Source organism: Gopherus flavomarginatus, chromosome 2 (assembly GCF_025201925.1).
Source record: "Gopherus flavomarginatus isolate rGopFla2 chromosome 2, rGopFla2.mat.asm, whole genome shotgun sequence".
NCBI classification, from domain to species: domain Eukaryota; kingdom Metazoa; phylum Chordata; order Testudines; family Testudinidae; genus Gopherus; species Gopherus flavomarginatus.
This window is the reverse complement of record NC_066618.1, coordinates 238,909,876-238,929,431: the sequence shown is the minus strand read 5'-3', so window position 1 is coordinate 238,929,431 and position 19,556 is coordinate 238,909,876. Positions and strand designations below refer to the sequence as shown.

General features: G+C 39.2%; 1 protein-coding gene across 5 annotated transcripts in view; it reads left to right on the top strand.

Annotated features, from left to right (window-relative positions):
* ARFGEF1 (ADP ribosylation factor guanine nucleotide exchange factor 1) overlaps nucleotides 1-19,556 on the top strand; it is a 185,738-nt gene that overhangs the window by 75,977 nt on the left and 90,205 nt on the right. For all 5 annotated transcript variants that reach the window (XM_050940493.1, XM_050940496.1, XM_050940494.1 and 2 more), the window contains 5 exons: nucleotides 7,773-7,952; nucleotides 12,366-12,642; nucleotides 13,230-13,343; nucleotides 14,204-14,376; nucleotides 15,751-15,884. In XM_050940493.1, the coding sequence (XP_050796450.1) occupies nucleotides 7,773-7,952; nucleotides 12,366-12,642; nucleotides 13,230-13,343; nucleotides 14,204-14,376; nucleotides 15,751-15,884 (878 nt within the window). The remainder of the gene's footprint in view (nucleotides 1-7,772; nucleotides 7,953-12,365; nucleotides 12,643-13,229; nucleotides 13,344-14,203; nucleotides 14,377-15,750; nucleotides 15,885-19,556) is intronic.

Below are 19,556 nucleotides of genomic sequence, written 5' to 3'. Positions count from 1 at the left end.
AACTGAAGGGACAGCAATAAAACTTCAGCACAACACTTTTCACTGTCATTTTGTGACATTGAATTCAGTGCTAGGAGAGGGTGGGGTGCCACCCACTCAGTTGCTCATTTGCCATATCACTTAAGGACCTATCTATATATGCACCTTAGTTTGTGACAAGTGGAGTGTAAAAGTACACCACTCTAGTCTACTGCATACTGTGTGTCTGTGTGGACTCTGCTGCTGTACACTAAATGTTCCATAATGCTCTTTGATCTATCCCTCTTTGAAATTGAGTAGATCAAAGTGCTACATGGAAGTTTTAGTGCATGGCAGCAGAATGCACAGATGCACTTAATGTACAGCAGACTAAGCAGGGTATGTTTACACTTGAGCTAGCTTGCTGCAAGCTAACTGTTTGTGTAGACAAGCCATTAGTGGCCTGATTTTCAAAAGTATTGAGCACTCAGCAGCTTCCATTGTCTTGAAAAGAAACTGCTGGGTGCTCAGTACTTTTGAATATTACGGTACTTAATTAAATGTCTAAACATTGCCTCTGGAACTTAGCATTAGATACTTTTTTGAAAACCTTGAATATGGTTTTCTTTGGAGGTTTTCCTTCCAAGTTAGTGACTGGCTGACCCTGATTAGTTTGTGATATCTGCTATCACAGTTTAGGGGGAGATGACTTTTCATAGTGGGTATAGTTTTGAGAGTTGGGGATGTGGAAGGCCCCCTGTTAAAACTAAGATGTATTTTGTGTATGTTATGTTGAGGGCTTTAATACAATACATGTAATTTAATTTCACAACTGAAAATTAGATATTAGAATCAAACTAGGATTTTAAATCCATTTTACAAGAGAAACTGGTACATCCTCAGAGGCATTACAGCCAGTTATCTGAAAAGAAGGATCCTTCACATCTATGAGGGGAAACTGAGGCTAAGAAACTTGATAAACTGGTTAGGTTCACTTGTGAAGACAATGGGACAGCTTGCTGGTTATTGAAAAGTTACTCAAATTAGAAAAAAAATGTAACATTCAGAATTGAATCAGGAAAGAGGCCTGCTCTGTAGATGAATAATTATGCTTCATCCTGAATTCTGGTGACAGAACGCAGGATATGGTGTCTGATTACATCCTTTTTTCTGAATAGAAAGAACATTGAGGATAAATGCTTTATTTCATTATTGCAATGTGCCTCTACATTTGAAGAACTGGAGCTCTTTAAAAACTGGAGCTCTTTAAAAACTGAGTATTTAACTTCAGTTAGAAAAATCTAGAAATGGTAAAAAGAAAGCTGTTTTCCCATTTGCCCTAAGGATAATGTGGCTTGCAAGACATGATTGTAAGCATAAAATGCAATAGTAAAATATGCCATCAATCTGATGATCAACAAAATGTTATCAATACACTTCTTTATATATGGGTTAAGTTCTTGTTTTTGTTACCTTAAGTTTCTTCCAGAAGTTGGTCTGTGGCTAGCTAATTATTGTCTTCTCTAAAGATAAATGTGCCAGTTAGCTAACAGAATCTTTACTCAAGATTCATTCTATGCTTTCTACATTGTGCTGTTAACAGATAACCTTTTAGTTTTTCTCACAGTAAACCAGATTGCGTTCCCAAGACCCGTGTGCCAGAAATACTGGTTAGGACTACTTATGTTTTATGTCTTGCCTTTCTGTGTCAGAAAATATCCCAGACAATTAAACAATGGGAATATAACACTTCTCATAGGGAAAAGACTTCTTCTGCTGGCCAAATGAAGACTACAAAATCTGGCATTAACCCACCAATGTTGGGGTGTTTTTGTATAGTCAGGCTTCACTGAGAAGAAAGCGTTGCCCTGTAAAGGTTCAGTCCAAGATTTTGAACCACCCTCAACTGTCTGTTTTTTTGTTTTGTTTTTTTAAGACCATTAAGACAAATCTACTAAGCACAAACAGATCTTTTTATGTTTTTAAACTAAAGGTTGGAAATCGCCATTGTAAAACAGTACTTACTTACGTAACACATTTGTGCATTTTTGTAACTTGTTTTTTCTGTCCCTGTTTGTTTCGCTGTAATGTAAGCATTATGTCCTTTTGTGGATCGTTCAGTATAAAAAGAGAATGCAAGTTCTACAAACGTAGAACAGAATATTTAGTTATAGAATGTTAATTTTTCATTTGGATTAAAACTGGTTCATTGGTAAACATGCAATTTATTTGCTAAATCTAAAATCACTCCAAGAATTTAGTAGAACTGTTACATTTGGTACTATATCATTCATTTTATATATATAACCATAAAGAAATGCCTAAAAGTAAAAGAACATGATATGGAGTTCGTAACTGAATGTGAGAATGTGAAACGTAAGAATTGATACCTGAAGATTCCCCAACGTATCTCAGAAAATCTGAAGAAGTTTCTCTAAGAGATGCTCTCCTGCTGATCGCAGCAGAGTTGAGTGTAAGAGTTGCTGTCAGTCAACCTGACTGTTTTACCATCTCTCCTCTGGCCTGTTACTCTGGTGATTTTCACATCTGAAGCTAAGGAGCAGGGTGGTGTGTCCACCTAATGATCTGAAGCAAGGCAAAGAAGCTGTGTGTATCCTGAGGTGATGGGCCCAGTGAAGAAAGCTTTGAGACTCTGGATGTGATCCTGGTTAAAACCTACATAGCCTACCTGGCGCTGTTTGATCATCCCTCTCAAGGCTGAGAGGAGTTGTGTGCTCTGCATCTGAAACAAGAAGTTTATAAAGAAAAATTGATGTATACAGGTTTAACTACAAAAAAAAAAAAAAGACTTAAACTAGAAATTCAGTAGTTCACTTACCTAGATCTGACCACAAACTAGAAATGGAAATGGACACACAAAGGTGCAGTTGTGTGACCAGTGTTGTAGAGAATAGATCAAGACAGACACTGAACTTGAGTGCCCAAAATATAAGGGAGTGCGGGATAGAATTCCTCATTTGATCAAGAATAGTACAAGTCTTTCTCATCAAAAAGTAATGATGGAAAAACAGCATCTCACTCTATGGAAATCTGCCAGAAATGGAAACAAAATGAAAACCATGTACACTGTGAAGTCTTACGTTGAACAGATTGTACCTCTCTTTGACAGATGTCTGAAGAGTTTATTTTACACTTCGGCAACACTTCTGTAGCTTTTCAGTCTAGAAAATTTTATTGAATTTCAATTTTTCAACCATTCATCTTAGCCTAAGTTGTTCTCTAATAACTGAGTTCATAACTGCATCTCAGGCTTCATCTTTTAATACTAGTTAAATGCCTGGCCTCAGGGAGAGGACTGAAATTACCTTAAAACATCTCTTTGACCTCTGAGTGGGGGAGATATCCTTCCTTAGCTAGAGGACAGGTCTTTATGGAACCATTTGAGCAGATTGTCAAATCAGGTACTCCTTCCCTAGGTTTTGTTTTTAGATGACTACTTGAATTCAGTCTCCATATAGTATCCTGATTCTCATGGGAAAGGAGAGAGAGTCAAGAATGCAACTGATGTTTTTGTCTAGTTTAAAGAAGTTTTAATTGATTCAAACAACATTAGGCCACTACATAGTTTTTATTTAATGTTTGTTTATTTAAATATAAAACTAAACAGCAAAGAATGCCCATTCAGAGCTCTGAATTCCTTCACATTTAAAAGCACCTTAAAAAAATTGCACAATGTAAGGCTTAATCATTTGTGTGTATCACATGTCCTGCAGCATCCAAAATTACCTGTATTGAAAGCTTTTACACTTCTTTAATATACGAAAAAGGTAATTTAATATAAGGTTTCCTTTATCATTGTATATTAAGAAATTAGCTTTATGATATCATACACCTCTTACTGTTTTTGAACCTCAGTTACTTCTTATGGTCAGCTTAAAAACACTTGCTGTCTGTGTATTTGTCATTGTGTCACTGTTGTGTGTTTGCCAAAGACACATTTTTGCTGCTTTTTTTCTTCTCTTAAAAGATTGTCTTGAGCAAAAGAATCCTGATGGGATAAAAAGTTGGTTATTATAGTTTTAATGTGTATTGTTACTTCTAGAATAACTTTCTCATTAAAACCTTGGTTTTTTTTTTCTTTCACTATTTGAATTGTTTATATAGTTATAATTGTATGTAAGAACGGCCATACTGGGTCAGACCAAAGGTCTGTCTAGCCCAGGATCCTGTCTTCTGACAGTGGCTAATGCCAGGTGCCCCAGAGGGAATGAACAGGACAGGAATCATCAAGTGATCCACTCCTTGTTGCCCATTCCCAGCTTCTGGCAAACAGAGGATAGGGACATCATCCCTGCCCATCCTGGCTAACAGCCATTGATGGACCTATCCTCCATGAACTTATCTAATTATTTTTTAAACTCTGTTATAGTCTTGGCCTTCACAACATTCTCTGGCAAAGAGTTGCACAGGTTGATTATGTGAAGAAATACTTCCTTTTTGTTTGTTTTAAACCTGCTGCCTATTAATTTCATTTGGTGACCCTTAGTTCTTGTGTTTCGAGAGAGTAAATAACACTTCCTTATTTACTTTCTCTATACCAGTTATGATTTTATAGACCTCTATCATGTCTTATTATCTGTCCCTTTATTAATGATTCCCAATATTCTATTAGCCTTTTTGACTACCACTGCACACTGAGTGGATGTATTCAGAGAACTATCCATAATGACTCCAAGATCTCTCTTGAGTGGTAACAGCTAATTTAGACTCCATCATTTTTTATATATAGTTGGGATTGTTTTCCAATGTGCACTACTTTGCATTTATCAGCATTGAATTTCATCTGCTGTTTTGTTGCCTAGTCACCCAGTTTTGTGAGATATATAACCTATGAAGTTTTTTTTAATCAAAGAAAGATTAAGTTGGGAAAAACCATTTTCTGTTTTAAGATTCCTGTTGTAATTTAATGAAAGGAATCCTGCTTTGTAAAAGGATCCAGTGCAAAATCCAAAGAAAATTTATAACATCTAACATATAAAATAAAAAATATTAAATTTATAAAGTTTGTATCTTTCTCAGTTTGCTGGCTCCCCCATCAATGGAATAATCCTTCAAAGGAATTCAACTTAATCTTGCCCACACTATGGTGGAGAAAGGCTATGCACATATAAGACACTATTCTTTAATATTTTCTCTTAAGTTGCTGCTAATAGGTATATATATTTTTTATTTTCATTGTTTTTCTGTGTAGGTCTTAATGTATTTTCTAGGTATTTGTAAATTGCTAAAATTTTAACTTGTATAATAACTGTATGTGATTTAGTATACTTAAGAAAAGATGCCACCAAATGTAAATTTGCCTGTCCTGAAGTTGAATGATAGAAAAAAAAATTGTGTATGCAGAACTCTCCTTACAATTTCTACCTGAAGCTTTTAGATAAGGGTTCAATTGTACAAGCATCTGAGGAAAGTCTGGTGTAGCTGCTTGGTGAGCAGAGTCAGTGGTGCAAAGAGTCAAGACCATCCCTGGTAGACATTTATCTAACCTACACTTAAATAGCTCCAGAGATGGAGAGGGCCCAGAGAAGAGCAACAAGAATGATTAAAGATCTAGAGAAGATGACCTGTGAAGGAAGGCTGAAAGAATTATTAGTCTTCTCTTTTCCAAACTAAACAGAGAGGGGATATGATAGCAGTTTTCAGATATCTAAAAGGGTGTCATGAGGAGGAGGGAGAAAACTTGTTCTCCTTAGCCTCTAAGGATAGAACAAGAAGCAATGGGCTTAAACTGCAGTAAGGGAGGTTTAGGTTGGACATTAGGAAGAAGTTCCTAATTGTCAGGGTGGTTAAACACTGGAATAAATTGCCTAGGGAGGTTGTGGAATCTCCATCTCTGGAGATACTTAAGAGTAGGTTAGATAAATGTCTATCAGGGATAGTCTAGATAGTATTTGGTCCTGCCATGAGGGCAGGGGACTGGACTTGATGACCTCTTGAGATCCCTTCCAGTCCTAGAATCTATGAATCCATGAAGACAAGAGAATATTTGTAATATATTTACAGATAATTATGTTGTAATAAATTTGAGTTTTTGTGTGAAGCCCTCCCCTCCCCCCCCGGAGTTACTTTGCTTTTTATTTGGTGGACATTATTTTGTAGATAAATGTTAAAGAGCATAACATTAGAGCTGCCATGGATCGGACCATGGTTCATCTTGCCCAGTATTCTGTTCTGCCCGAGGCCCATAACAGAGCTTCAAGGGGAGTGTACAAAATGAGGCAGTTATGGAGGGATCCATCCTCTGTCTTCCACTCAGAGGTGTAGGGTTACCCCAAAGCACGAGGTTGCATCCCTGACCTCTTGACTAATAGCCATTGATTAACCCATACTCCTTGGACTTACCTAGTTCTTTTTTGAACCCAGTTATACTTTTGGCCATCACAACATCCCATGGCAGTGAATTCCACAGGTTAGTTGTGCATTGTGTGAAAAAGTTTTCTCTTTTTTGTATTAAACCTTCCTGCCTATTAATTTAATTGAGTGATCTCTGGTTTTTGTATTGTGGGAAAGGGTAAATATTCACTTCTATTCACTTTTTGCACAACATTTATAATTTTATAGACCTCTATCATATTCTCTCCCCCCCCACACCCAATCATCTCTTTTCTAGGCTGAACAGCCTTGATATTTTTAGTATCGCCTCACATGGAAACTGTTCCATACCCTTGTTCATCCTCGTTGCCCTTCTCTGAATCTTTTCTGGTTCTGTTGTATCATTTTTTGAGCTGAGTTGACCAGAACGGAACACAGTATTCAAGATGTGGGCACACCATGGTTTTATATAGTGACATTATATTTTCTGTACCTTTCCTAATAGTTCCTAACATACCGGTTAGCCTTTTTGACTGTCATTGCACACTGAGTGAAAGTTTCCAGGGAACTATCCATGATGGCTCCAAGATCTTTTTCTTGGGTGATAACAGCGAATTTAGAACCCAGCATCATATATGTTTAGTTAAGATTATTTTTCCAATATGTGTTACTTTGCACTTATTACTTTGGCGCTACTCAACATTTGTTGCTCAGTCACCCAGTTTTGTGAGAGCCTTCTGTAACTTCTCACAGTTTGTATTGGACTTACCTATTTTGAATAATTTTGTATTCTCTGCACATTTTACCACTTCATTGTCTACCCCCTTTTCCAGATCATTAATGAATATGTTGAACAGCTCAGGGCCCAGTACAGATCCTTGGGGGACTCTGTTGCTCACTTTTCTCCACTGTGAAAACTGACCATTTATTTGTCCCCTTTGTTTCCTATCCCAGTTACTGATCTATAAGAGGACCTTCCCTCTTATCCCATGGCTACTTAGTTTCCTTAAGAGCCTTTGTTGAGAAACCTTGTTGAATTCATCACCAAAGGCTCTTACCCTTGTTGAGTAAAGGTTGCATATGTTTTGCAAAGCCATAAGGTGGATGTGGAGTGGAACAATAGTTGTTGTTTGGTGCAATGGGCTTGGACTCAAAAACTAGGGCTTTTATTCCCAGTTCTGCCACAGACTTTCTTTTTAACGTAGAGCAAATCTGTGTCCCTCTGTTTTTCATTTGTAGAATGGTTACAAGGATACTTCCTTATATCACAGGAGTATTTATGAAGATAATTTGATTAATGTTTGTGAGGTACTTGGATATGACTTGATGAGTACCATAGAAAAACTTATCAGTAAACAAGAAATGTAACTGAAGCTGTGTACTGATTGTTTTGTAAATAGAAATGTGCATAGAAAATATTTTAGACTAGTTCAATGCTTCATTTAAGAAGAAGAGTTCTAACTTAATATATTCTTTTTTAGGCTTTACTCACTGCAGTAACATCTCAACACATAGAAATTCATGAAGGAACTGTGCTGCAGGCTGTAAGAACATGTTACAATATCTATCTCGCAAGCAAAAATCTCATAAATCAGACCACAGCCAAGGCCACTCTCACACAAATGCTGAATGTTATATTTGCACGTATGGAAAACCAAGCGGTGAGTATCTTAATATTCTTTATGTAGAAAATAGTTCCTAAGAGATCATTTTAAATTATAGACTTGTTTGGTTATTCATACTACAAGATAGCATGGTATTTGTAACTTTTCATTCAATAAATAACTACTTAATTTTTTTATGGTATTGATCATTCAGATTGTTCTTTTGATTTTTTGGTATATGAACTAGCTGATGGATTAAAAGAATTGAAGCAGGAACTGCTCATCTCTTCGGTAAACTGGAAACTGATTTTGAGCTTTGCAATGTAGTGAAGCACAGGCCATGAAACACATAGTACTGCACATTGTCCTCCAGAAGTTGGAATGGAATCAGACTCCTTGAATCTCAACATTCCTCTGGTGTCAGCAAATAGCTGTGAAACCAACTGACAAAGTGTGTCACATCCTCCTCTAACTGGCAGCCTACACAGAGGATGACAACTTTCTACTGCTATCAGTGACTCTATTAGCTCAAGTGGCAGATGTTTATGTGGATCAAAAGGTTCAACCCTGCTTATGAACCATATGCGTGTCAGTGTGATTCCACGTGATAGCATTTGTGTGTTTAATTTGCATTTTTTAAAAGCCTAGGTTGTTATACACACAGAAACCTATGTAAAAAGAATGTTATGGTTGCAAAGTCCAGCTTTCTGAGATTATGAAATGCCAGTCTCCCCCTCACCTTACCTTGTGCACATGCCCTGTGATGGTCCTTAATAACACTGTCACATAGTGGTTTTTTTTGTTTTTTTCCCCACAGAAAGCTTCCCTCATTCAATGCACAGAATAGAGTATGCTCTGGGTGAATGAATCAAGCTTATGTAAAGTATCGGAGTAGTCTGTATCCACAAAAACAACAAGGAGTCCGGTGACACCTTAAAGACTAACATTTATTTGGGCATAAACTTTCGTGGGTAAAAAACCCACTTCTTCAGATGCAGGAGTGAAAATTACAGATGCAGGCATTATTATACTGACAAATGAAGAGAAGGGAGTTACCTCAGAAGTGGAGAACCAGTGTTGACATGGCCAATTCAATCAGGGTGGATGTAGTCCCATCCCAATAATTGAGGAGGAGGTGTCAATTCCAGGAGAGGCAAAGTTGCTTTTGTAGTGAGCCAGCCATGCCTAGTCCCTATTCAAGCCCAAATTAATGGTGGTAAATTTGCAAATGAATTTTAGTTCTGCAGTTTCTCTTTGAAGTCTGTTTCTGAAGGTTTTTTTTTTGTTGTTCAAGTATGGCTACTTTTAAATCTGTTTATAGAACATCCAGGAAGGTTCAAGAGTTCTCCTACTGGCTTTTGTATGTTACCATTCCAGATGTCCAATTTGTGTCCATTTAGTCTTTTACATAGAGACTGTCTGGTTTGTCCAGTGTACATGGCAGAGGTGCATTGCTGACACATGATGGCATATATAACATTAGTATACGTGCAGGTGAATGAGGCCCTGATGGTGTGGCTGATGTGGTTGGTTCCTCTGATGGTGTCGCTAGAGTAGATATGGGGAGAGAATAGGCAACGAGGTTTGTTACAGGGATTGGTTCCTAGGTTAGTGTTTCTGTGGTGTGGTGTGGTGTGTAGTTGTTGGTGAGTATTTGCTTCAAGTTGGGGGTCTGTCTTTAAGCGAGGACTGGCCTGCCTCCGAAGGTCTGTGAGAGTGAGGGATCATTTTCCAGGATAAGTTATAGATCGTTGATGATGTGCTGGAGAGGTTTTAGCTGGGGGCTGTATGCGATGGCCAGTGGTGTCCTGTTGTTTTCCTTATTGGGCCTGTCCCGGAGTAGGTGACTTCTGGGTACCTGCCTCGCTCTGTCAATCTGTTTCCTCACTTCCCTGGGTGGGTGTTGTAGTTTTTAAGAATGCTTGATAAAGATCTTGTAGGTATTTGTCTCTGTCTGAGGGATTGGAGCAAATTCGGTTGTATCTTAGGGCTTGGCTGTAGACAATGGATTGTGTGATGTGTCCTGGATGGAAGCTGGCAGCATGTAGGTAGTTATCGCGGTCAATAGGTTTCCAATATAGGGTGGTGTTTATGTGACCATCACTTATTTGCACTGTAGTGTAGTGGATCTCTTGTGTGGACTAGTCCGGGCTGAGTTTGATGGAAATTGTGGATGGTGGAGTGGAAATTGCCCTAAGCGAGATTGGTACCCAGAAGTCACCTGCCGCAGGATAGGTCCAACAAGGAAAATAACAGGACACCAGGAACTGAGCATGCATTAAGGAAAAAACAAAATATTGAATAGCTGCTCTTTAATTGAGCACCATCCGTCATGTGCACTGATTAGGCATGGGTCTTGTGGAGAAAAAAGTGTGATCACATATTTAATGACTGTATCATAATGCATAAGTGCAAGCGGGTTAAATTAAGGTTGCACAAGCAATTGTAATTCTGGAATTTCCTAACTTCTGAATGCTTGACTTTGCACGCTTGATGTTCTTTTAATGTGTGTAATAGTCACCTTAACAGATGCCTACAGAGTACTGCCATGGTTTGCAGTGAAAGTGGTGAGCTGAGTCTGCTGCTTCTTATGCCCCATGCTCTGTACTGTTGATAGCAAAGGAGTTAATAAAGCAAATTGCCACAGGAAACAGAAGGAAGGTCAGATCCTAGAAGTGCTTAACTTCATTGCTCTTTCCTGAAGAGCCTGGTATTTTTGCTATTAGTTTGTGAATATTAGCAAGCAGTTTCCTTTCAGATTGAACAGTGTTTGAGTCATCCAGTGATCTAAATTCTTTAGTTTGCTCATTAGTTTCTGAAAATACATGGTATGACTGCTGTCAGATATTATTGTTCAAGAAATAGCTGAGCTGTTGAGAACTTGTGTGAACTGGCTCTTAGGTGTCGGTTGTGTAGTAGTAGTTATAGGCAGGGAATGACATTTTAGGCACATGCTACTCAGAGGCTAAAACTGAAGACTGAGGCCTCTTTGTTGGGATTTAGGGGCAGTACCAGTGTTGGGTTTAGGATTGTGAAGGTCTGGGTTTCGAATTCGGTTGGGAGAAATGGGTCCTGCCTTCTTGCATCAACATTGGCCAGTAGATGAGCTTTTTTCCCTTTCTTTCCCTTGCTGGGAAAATGGGGAGGGGACATCGCTCCTTATTCCTTTTCCAGGCTGAGGACAGAGAGGAACACTTCCTGTTCTCATCTTCCATTTTTGCTGGTAGGTGTGGTGTTTGTATTGTCTTACTCCCCCACTCCCATTTCAGAGACTGGAGGGCCAATGCCCAGGGCCAGGCCTATACTTCCTTGCTTGTTAAATTCACTCACCAGTGGTAATCAGGAAAGAGCAGTATTGTCTTCCAACTATTGCTGTCACTTTATAGAGAAAATGTTCCTTCCCTGCTCTTACACGCATATTAAGTTGCTGAAAAGGAGGCTTCGTATACCAGGAAAGGACTGCATTAACATCCCATAAACAAGGGGTCTTTCAATTCTCCGAACTATTCCTGTTTTTGTTCTCTTCGTTTGAATTAAACCGATCTTCCACTTCACATCTGACTCTTGAGACACATCTCAAACCCATTTTTAAAAATGATTGCTTTAAAAAAAGGGTAGAGGCAATTATTTAATCAGTAAGTAAAAAAAGGGGATATAATTACTTAAAAAACACATTCTGTCAGAGAGGGTCTAGCAAGTGAAGAGTTTTTGCTTGTAACTGGATGAGTCTGGGATAGAGATCACTTGCTGCAGAATGTAGGTCATGCTCATTGTGCATTATCTGTTTGTAAATAGTATTTGTAAGTTAGTGGAAAATCTGTAGTGTAATATTAAGATTCAGAGGTTAGTACCAGTGCTAGAATTCCCTTGGTGATTCTATCCCCATATCAACAGTACAACCATTAACAAATATTTTTAGTACTACACCTCTTCCTATATTTTCAGCCCTTCAGCTCTTTTGTGAGAGTACTTACTCCCATGGCTGCTCTCCTTGGATGTCCCTCTTTGTGCAGACCTACCCCAGAGTTCTGCACCAAGATTTCCCACATGTTGTTCTTATCCCTCCAGTAGTCCTGGTTTAGTCACCTGATCTATCATATAGCTTCAGCACTCATCACCACCACCTGGGGAGGCAAGCTTAGTGTGGCACGGGTGGTTAGCTTAGCCTTAACTCTCTTAAAGGGCTGACTCACCCGGTCACAGCACATATACAAATATAGCATAAGCAAATGTACTACCAATAAAAGTATTCATTCACTAATGTAGCATGGCAGGATGTACATAGATAAAATAAGAGAATATTTGAACATTGTTGAATATATGTTTGAACATTTTACTAATAATAAAATTTTATTATCCAGTACACATTAGGGTATACGAATCATATTTTTTTTTGTTTTTTTTTCAATTCACAAACAGCATTTTATTTTTAACAAAATGTGTATTGGTGAATACCTAATCTGTTTCTAGCTTCAGGAAGCCAAACAGATGGAGAAAGAAAGACACCGACAACAGCACCATCTACAGCAGTCACCCTTAAGCCATCATGAACCAGAATCACCTCAGCTGAGACATCTTCCATCACAGATAGCCAATCAGCTACCCCAAGATCATGAAGGAGAACTTGACCACAGCACAAATGATGTGGACAAGAGCCTTCAAGAAGATGCAGAAGCAGAAAATGGTTCTGATATTTACAGTGCAGAAAATGAACAGACAGAAGCTGACCAGGCTGCAGCAGGAGAAGGTAATCACTGTGTGGTTTGGTCTTAGTGAGGAGGAGGAAGAGAGTGTGGAGTTTTATGGTACTGAAGGGCTGAGCGACTAAATGGAAGATTATTCTGTTTCCAGTTAGTAAAATACAGTTAAGAATAGTGTACAAATATCAGTTTCCCTTGCTATCACTGTTAACATTTTATCTTTACAACATATTTCAGCCACAAATAAATTACATCTGCTCTAGTCATAGCAGTCTAGATGCATGCTTGCATCCAGGCAGTCACAAATGTGCAGCCACATATTGCAAAATATACACGTCAACCTTTGTTTTTTCACCCTAAGCCCATTGAAATGTTAACATATATTCTTTGAGTATTTTTCACAAATTTACACAATTACTACTTTAATTATCTCTAAGGATAACTAATGTACTCCCCTTTCCTTGCCTTACTAAAACATATTTGGATCTTCTTACCTGTGATAAGAAAAGTACATTTAGCCATTCAATATTGCTATCTTACTCTGTTTTTTTTTTAATGTATAATATTGTATTTAAAACCTTCTTGATTGACTTTAGTGCTTATCAATAATATCTTTCTTGCCTTTTTTTTGAAGATCTGTCTAAAAGTGATGCGGGAACATATGATGGAGAAAACAATGCATGTGAAGAAAAGGCACAAGATATTGTACAGAGTATTGTGCAGGAAATGGTGAACATAATAGTTGGAGGTATCATAATCACTTTTAAAATTTATACACTGCCAGCTTCGTTCTGCAATCACCTTTGCCTAAGCAGTCATTAAGGATTCCTTTAACCATTTGTGTATATTTAAAATAAAATACAATTCTAAACCATTTTAACTTCATATTTACTCTCTGAGAGAGTCTTTCAGCTGTCCCACTTTAAACTGTACCACTTGACGATAAAATGAACTAGAGTGTGGCTTTTTACTATTTACCTTAACTGAGGGGGAATTTTTTAGGTGTGATAGTTTGCTTAATTTTCAGCTATAATCGGTTTTTCAGATTTCTGACTGCATTTATATCTCCACTTCCATTTTGTTTCTACACTTGTGAGTTCTTTACAGTTGTTCTTCAGACCATTAATGAAATACTAAAATATTCAAAATGTCCATTTATAGCTCAGTTAAAAATGTTTTGTTTCTGCTGAAAGTGTTTTTGTTTCAAACTGAAACTGATTTTTTTTCTTGCAGAAACAAAAAATATTTTGGGTCAAAATGAAACCATTTCAAATTTTGAGTGACATTTTCCTAACGAAATGTTGATTTGACTTGACATTTCTGAATTTTGTGGGGTTGTTTTTTTGTCTGAAATTTTATTGAATTCTGTTCAAACTAATTGAATGTCTTTGATGGCCCAAAAAATGCAATTTTGGGTGAATTTGAACTTAATATTTACCAAAAAAAAATTCACAGTAATGTAAATTCAGTACCTTGTAGGATTGTTCCCTATGGCGCTTTTAATCTTAGTGCACTGAACTTCTAAGAAAAATTCTTCTAATTTTAAATTTGAATATTGTATATTTTTGCATGATATTTTGCTTTTTACCTTTTTTTTTCCCCCATTAGATGTAGAAGGGACTGCTGAAAGTGGAAGTGCTGATGGCACAATTGGAACTTTAGAAGATGGCAGTGACAGTGAAAATATTCAGGCAAATGGAATTCCAGGGACTCCAATCTCTGTTGCATATACACCATCTTTACCTGATGACAGGTTATCTGTCTCTTCCAATGACACTCAGGTACTAAAAGAAATAAATGTTGAAGCATGTAAAGAAAATAATAATCAGTTTCTTTTTATTATTATTAATAATCTGTTTATCTTACATTTGTGTAGATAACGTCTTAATATAATTATATAAAATAAATCACTGTTAAAGGAATCTCAGGCATTTTTATTTTATTTTTTAAATGTGCTGTATTCCTCTTAGACCACTAATTAAGACTTTTGCAAGCAAGTTACATGCAGGGCAGCAAACATTTTCACTACAGAAGGTAGATGCTCAAATTATAACACAGAATTTAATTTTCTTTGGATTTATATAAATGCCTAAAAGGACACCTATCTGTATGTTCTAGGTGCTTCTTCCATAACATAAAAATAACTTTAGAACCCATTGCCAATTCTCCCTTGTTTTCAAATGTCCATTTAAAAAACACAAAACAACCCCCCCCTGCACCTTACAGGGTGCCCTAATGGTAATGATTAAAGCTATGCCATACCTTTATATCTATGATTGGGAGGATTTGATTTTGAATTTTCATTGAAAATAATTATTTTCATGCATTCCTCATTTTCTTAATATTAAGCTTTTGTAATAGCAAGAAATAAAAGAACTCTTCCTATCTTGCATTGAGATCTGGCAACATGAATCCCTGCACATGTGTAGAATCCCGTTGGCTTCAAAAAACACGCTGCATAGGCACAGAGGTCTGTACTGGCAGTTTACTACCAATGTGTACCAGTTTAAAATATAGTCTTTCCAACCCTAATTATGCTTTAATGTTTAAAGAGATGCTGTTATCTTTTAGTTGCACAGCATATGTCTCTGATAAGACTCATCATATCCTCTACAGAAATGATAATGGCATTTATAGCATCACCAGAAGTTGGTAAATAGAAAAAAGTGAATATTTTATTCTAAAAGTTTTTGCCATTCACCATATATAAAGACTATAAAAATACATGATAAATTATGGCATGGCATTATGGCTGTGTAAATATTCTTTTGTAACCCACTAGTACGATTATAGTTGAGGTTACCATTTCTTTTCTTTTGTAAAAGTTATTTTCTAGGAGCCCTGAGTGAGGGCAGTATGGTCTCAGTTGTCTTCTATAATTTGAAACTGTCCACACTTTACTTATTGGCTCTGACTTTACATCTTCATTGGTGACGCTTAACTTTACTGAGTTGGCGGTTTTATTAGTGTTGTATTCAGATCTGTTTTAACTGAATTGCCAAACTAAATTTTTAAAACTTAGTCTGGAAACCTTGACTTACATTTAAAATTTGGTTGTATTTGTTCAATATCATAACTTATCGTTGCTAGGAGGTGGGGATTTCCCTACACACTGCTAACGCAAATGGAATTCTGAAATATGTTAACTTCTTTAGGAATCTGGAAATTCTTCAGGACCTACACCTGGTGCTAAGTTTTCCCACATTTTACAAAAGGATGCCTTCCTAGTATTCAGGTCATTATGTAAACTCTCTATGAAGCCACTGTCAGATGGGCCACCAGATCCAAAGTAAGTCAGCATGATTTTCTTTTATGAAAATACTTAGATGCTAAAAAATAAAAATGAACACACATGATAAGGGTCTTCTGCTGTTGAGAAACAAATAGTTAGCAATTTTGACAGAAAAGCCACATCATCTGAAAGTTTCCACTGAGCTGTACTTTATTTTTAGTGTATCTTTTATATGTTGAATGGCAGCATCTCTCTTTCTGCTCTGTTCTCTGGTAAGTTTTAACTACTTTACATGGCTTATAAGCCTGTGCTTTTCTATCTAGTCATTATTTTATCAGTAAACTAAGTCATCACTTTTTAATTACAAACCACTTCCAAACTATAAAGTCCAATGTTTGATTAAAGGCTTTTAAATATTTGATAACTTTTTAATGTGTGATGACTGAAAGACAAATATTTTACTTGTAAGTTTATTTTCTGTTTCTCTTTCTATATTGTCGCAACTTGTGAACAGTATTGCTTTCCCCAGACAGTAGAAAGGAAAATAAACTAATCAAAATTCAGATTGTTGTCTGGGAATGAGGGCATAAGATTCTCTCAGGCGTACTTTCACTACAGTTCTTCTTCAAATAGTGTCCTTTTGTGCACAAACCCATGTACTCTTGGTTGGAGATTTTCATCAGTAGTGTCTGCAGCGCTGCACCTGTGCCGTAGACGTCCTCATTCTGTGGTACGAAGGTGCATAGGGAGGGGATGGATCCATTGTAATTCCCTTTTTTTTTTTTTAAACTCTGACCTTGGTCCATGGCCTCAAGGACAGACCTGCTATAGATCTTCCCTTCACAACAACAGTCATTCAAGTGGCCGTTGCTGCCTGGGGGAGACTCATGTCTACTCCTAATGCAAGATCTATTCACGCTTAAAAGCAGATGTAAGAAATTGAGGGAAGACAGACTGGAGTACCTGGTGATGGAGTGCTCTCTGAGATCCATGGGTCTGATTCACCCTCCATACTTTAGATCTGGTTGCTCACAGAACCCAGGTGACTATCTTTGGTGTGACAGTAGGTCCTTGGGGCCCTTCACAACTATCAAAAGCAACAAAGAGTCTTGTGGCACCTTATAGACTAACAGAAGTATTGGAGCATAAGTTTTTGTGGGTGAATACTTACTTCGTCAGACGTATTCACCCACGAAAGCTTATGCTCCAATACTTCTGTTAGTCTATAAGGTGCCACAGGACTCTTTGTCACCTTTTACAGTTCCAGACTAACACGGCTACCCCTCTGATACATCACAACTATCTAGACCCTCAAAGAAGAAAAGACCCCTTTTTTCCAGAATGGGAAAAGAGAAAGGGAAAGTCGCCCCTTTGGTCTGAGTCTTAGGAGACCTTGCATCCCAATGTGGGTAGCAGTGAGACTCCCATCCCCTCCAGTACCATGACTCCAGCATCAGCTAAGAAGACCATGCCACGTACTGAGAAGCTGTCAGGTAAACAACCTAGACAGACTGAATGCAGTGTCTGTGAAACACGACTCCAGAGATGAGCCGGAATAGTCATCAGCACCATCTTCTGTAGCAAGATATGAAAAGCACACAGATTGCACTTCAGTGCTGTCTCCAGTACCACCTGGCATAATGATGCCCGAGAGACCCACCTAGAGTCCCCACCACAGTCCAAGCTCCTATTCCATGAGGACCTTCGAATCCTGGAAGAGCCTGAATCACCATTACAGAGAATTGTCGAGAGACACTCTCCACCAGTGTCAACCCACTTCCCAGAGCATAGGTACTCTATGGTCCTACTATCGTCAGTGGTGACTCATCCTCTGATGCTAATGCAGACCCCCGCCCCACACACATTCTTTGATGGTATGGAGACATTTCCAGCTGGTATCATTCTCTTGTACCATCCCATCAGCTATCAAGCTGTGGTACCAGTGACATTGCAGGATCTCTTTCAGAATCTGAGGCCAACTTGACCACTGGTAATGGCACCACTTGCCCCTCCAGTAGACCACAGGATGACATGTCATCCAATTCTAAGGTGTCTATACATGGTTCCTCTATTTTTCAACCTTTCTTTCTTGAAGTACGCTCTGAGTACACCCGGCAACCCTGGCAAGACAACCTTGGGGTCCTGACCCTTTCCTTATGCCCCATGACAGTAAGCTTATTGGAACCTGTGGGCCCCTTATAGTAACCAGTTCTACAGGGTCGCATCTCATCAGAGCGCATCAGGAGTAACAGCCCATTACCCTTTGGTCTTGCTCCACAGCAGGATCTTACACATGAGCTAGAACCAGATGAGGAAGAAGAAACACCACCTTCCACAAATCCTCCTCCTCACCAGCTGAGTTGGTCGTGCCACTCCCACCATCTTACAGATCCCAGTCTTTTTATGTGCTGACTCTGTACAATGATGGAACTGGTGTATATCACACCACATACCGATCTTAGCTGTTTATCTACTAGGACTACAGAGGACAGTGGCACTTCCTCAGCAGGCATGTCTGCATCGACCACAAATGGGAACTGAACAAGGTATTCAGAGAGCTATACCTTACCATCTACAGATAGACCTCTTTGTGACTTCATCCAATTTGAAAGTGCAGGCGATTCTTCTTGAGAGGAGGGCACAGTTGCAACTTGATGGGAGATGCCATAGTCATTCCTTGGCCTTGTGTGTGGCTGTATTCTTATCCCTAATGCCTTTACAGCTCAAAGTGCTAAACAAAATGAAACAAAAAAATTTAGTAGCCATCCTCATAGTTAGACAGCACTAGGCCCTGTACAAGGGTTTGCCGGGGCTCGACCCCCTCCGGGGCAGCTCACTAGCCGCAGTTGATCGTTGGGGAATTAGTCTGTTCGCGGGGTCTTCCTCGGTAGTCCTGGTGGTAACTGGAACGAACACCGTAAGCCCAGGCTCTGGGTCAGGGCGGGGCAGCGCAGAGTCAGAACTCAGGCCCTCAGTCAATAGTAGGCCCCAAGCCTCCGAAGGCCTGTGAGAGGGGGAGACTGCCACCCAACTCTTGAGTGGCAGGGGGGACGCAGGCCCTCCCTGTCCACTGTGTCCCAGCCCGGGGCCCTCTCAGTGGCAGAAGACCCGCTGCTTAGTCAGTGGGGATCCTGGCCGCAACACACTGACATGGGCTCTGACAGTGCTGCAGCCAGACTAGGGTCATCTGGCCCCGGGCTACTTCCAGACTCCCCCTTGGTTAGTACCTGTGTCCTCTGGAGGGTCCAGCACCATAGGTTCCTCAGGGTAGTGGGTGAGGTGGCAGGCCTGACAACTTCTCCGGGTAGTGGGTGCAGGGCAGGTTTGGCATCTCCTCCAGGTAGCGAGCGCAGGGCAAGTCAGGCCAGTCCTGGCCTGCAGCTTGGGCTGTGGGAGTTTCCCAGTTGCAGGCTAGACTGAAGACATCTGGTCTCTCTGGCAGCTGGAGCCTTATCGAGCTCTGAGGGCGAGCCTTTATACTTCTGGGTCGCCGCCTGACCCGCTAAGGGGTGGGCTTAGAGCTCCCTAGCTCCACCCACTCTGGCATCCGGATGGGCTCGGCACCCTCCAGGGCAGCGGGTAGCCACACCACCTCACTACAGGCTCTGTTAGGGCTTCATCCAGGCATTTCATCTTGATTGCAGAACAAATGAAATGACATCCAGTTTCCACCCAAAGATTGTCCAAACAGGTTCTGGGATGCAACTTAACCTGTTAAGACGCCTCAGG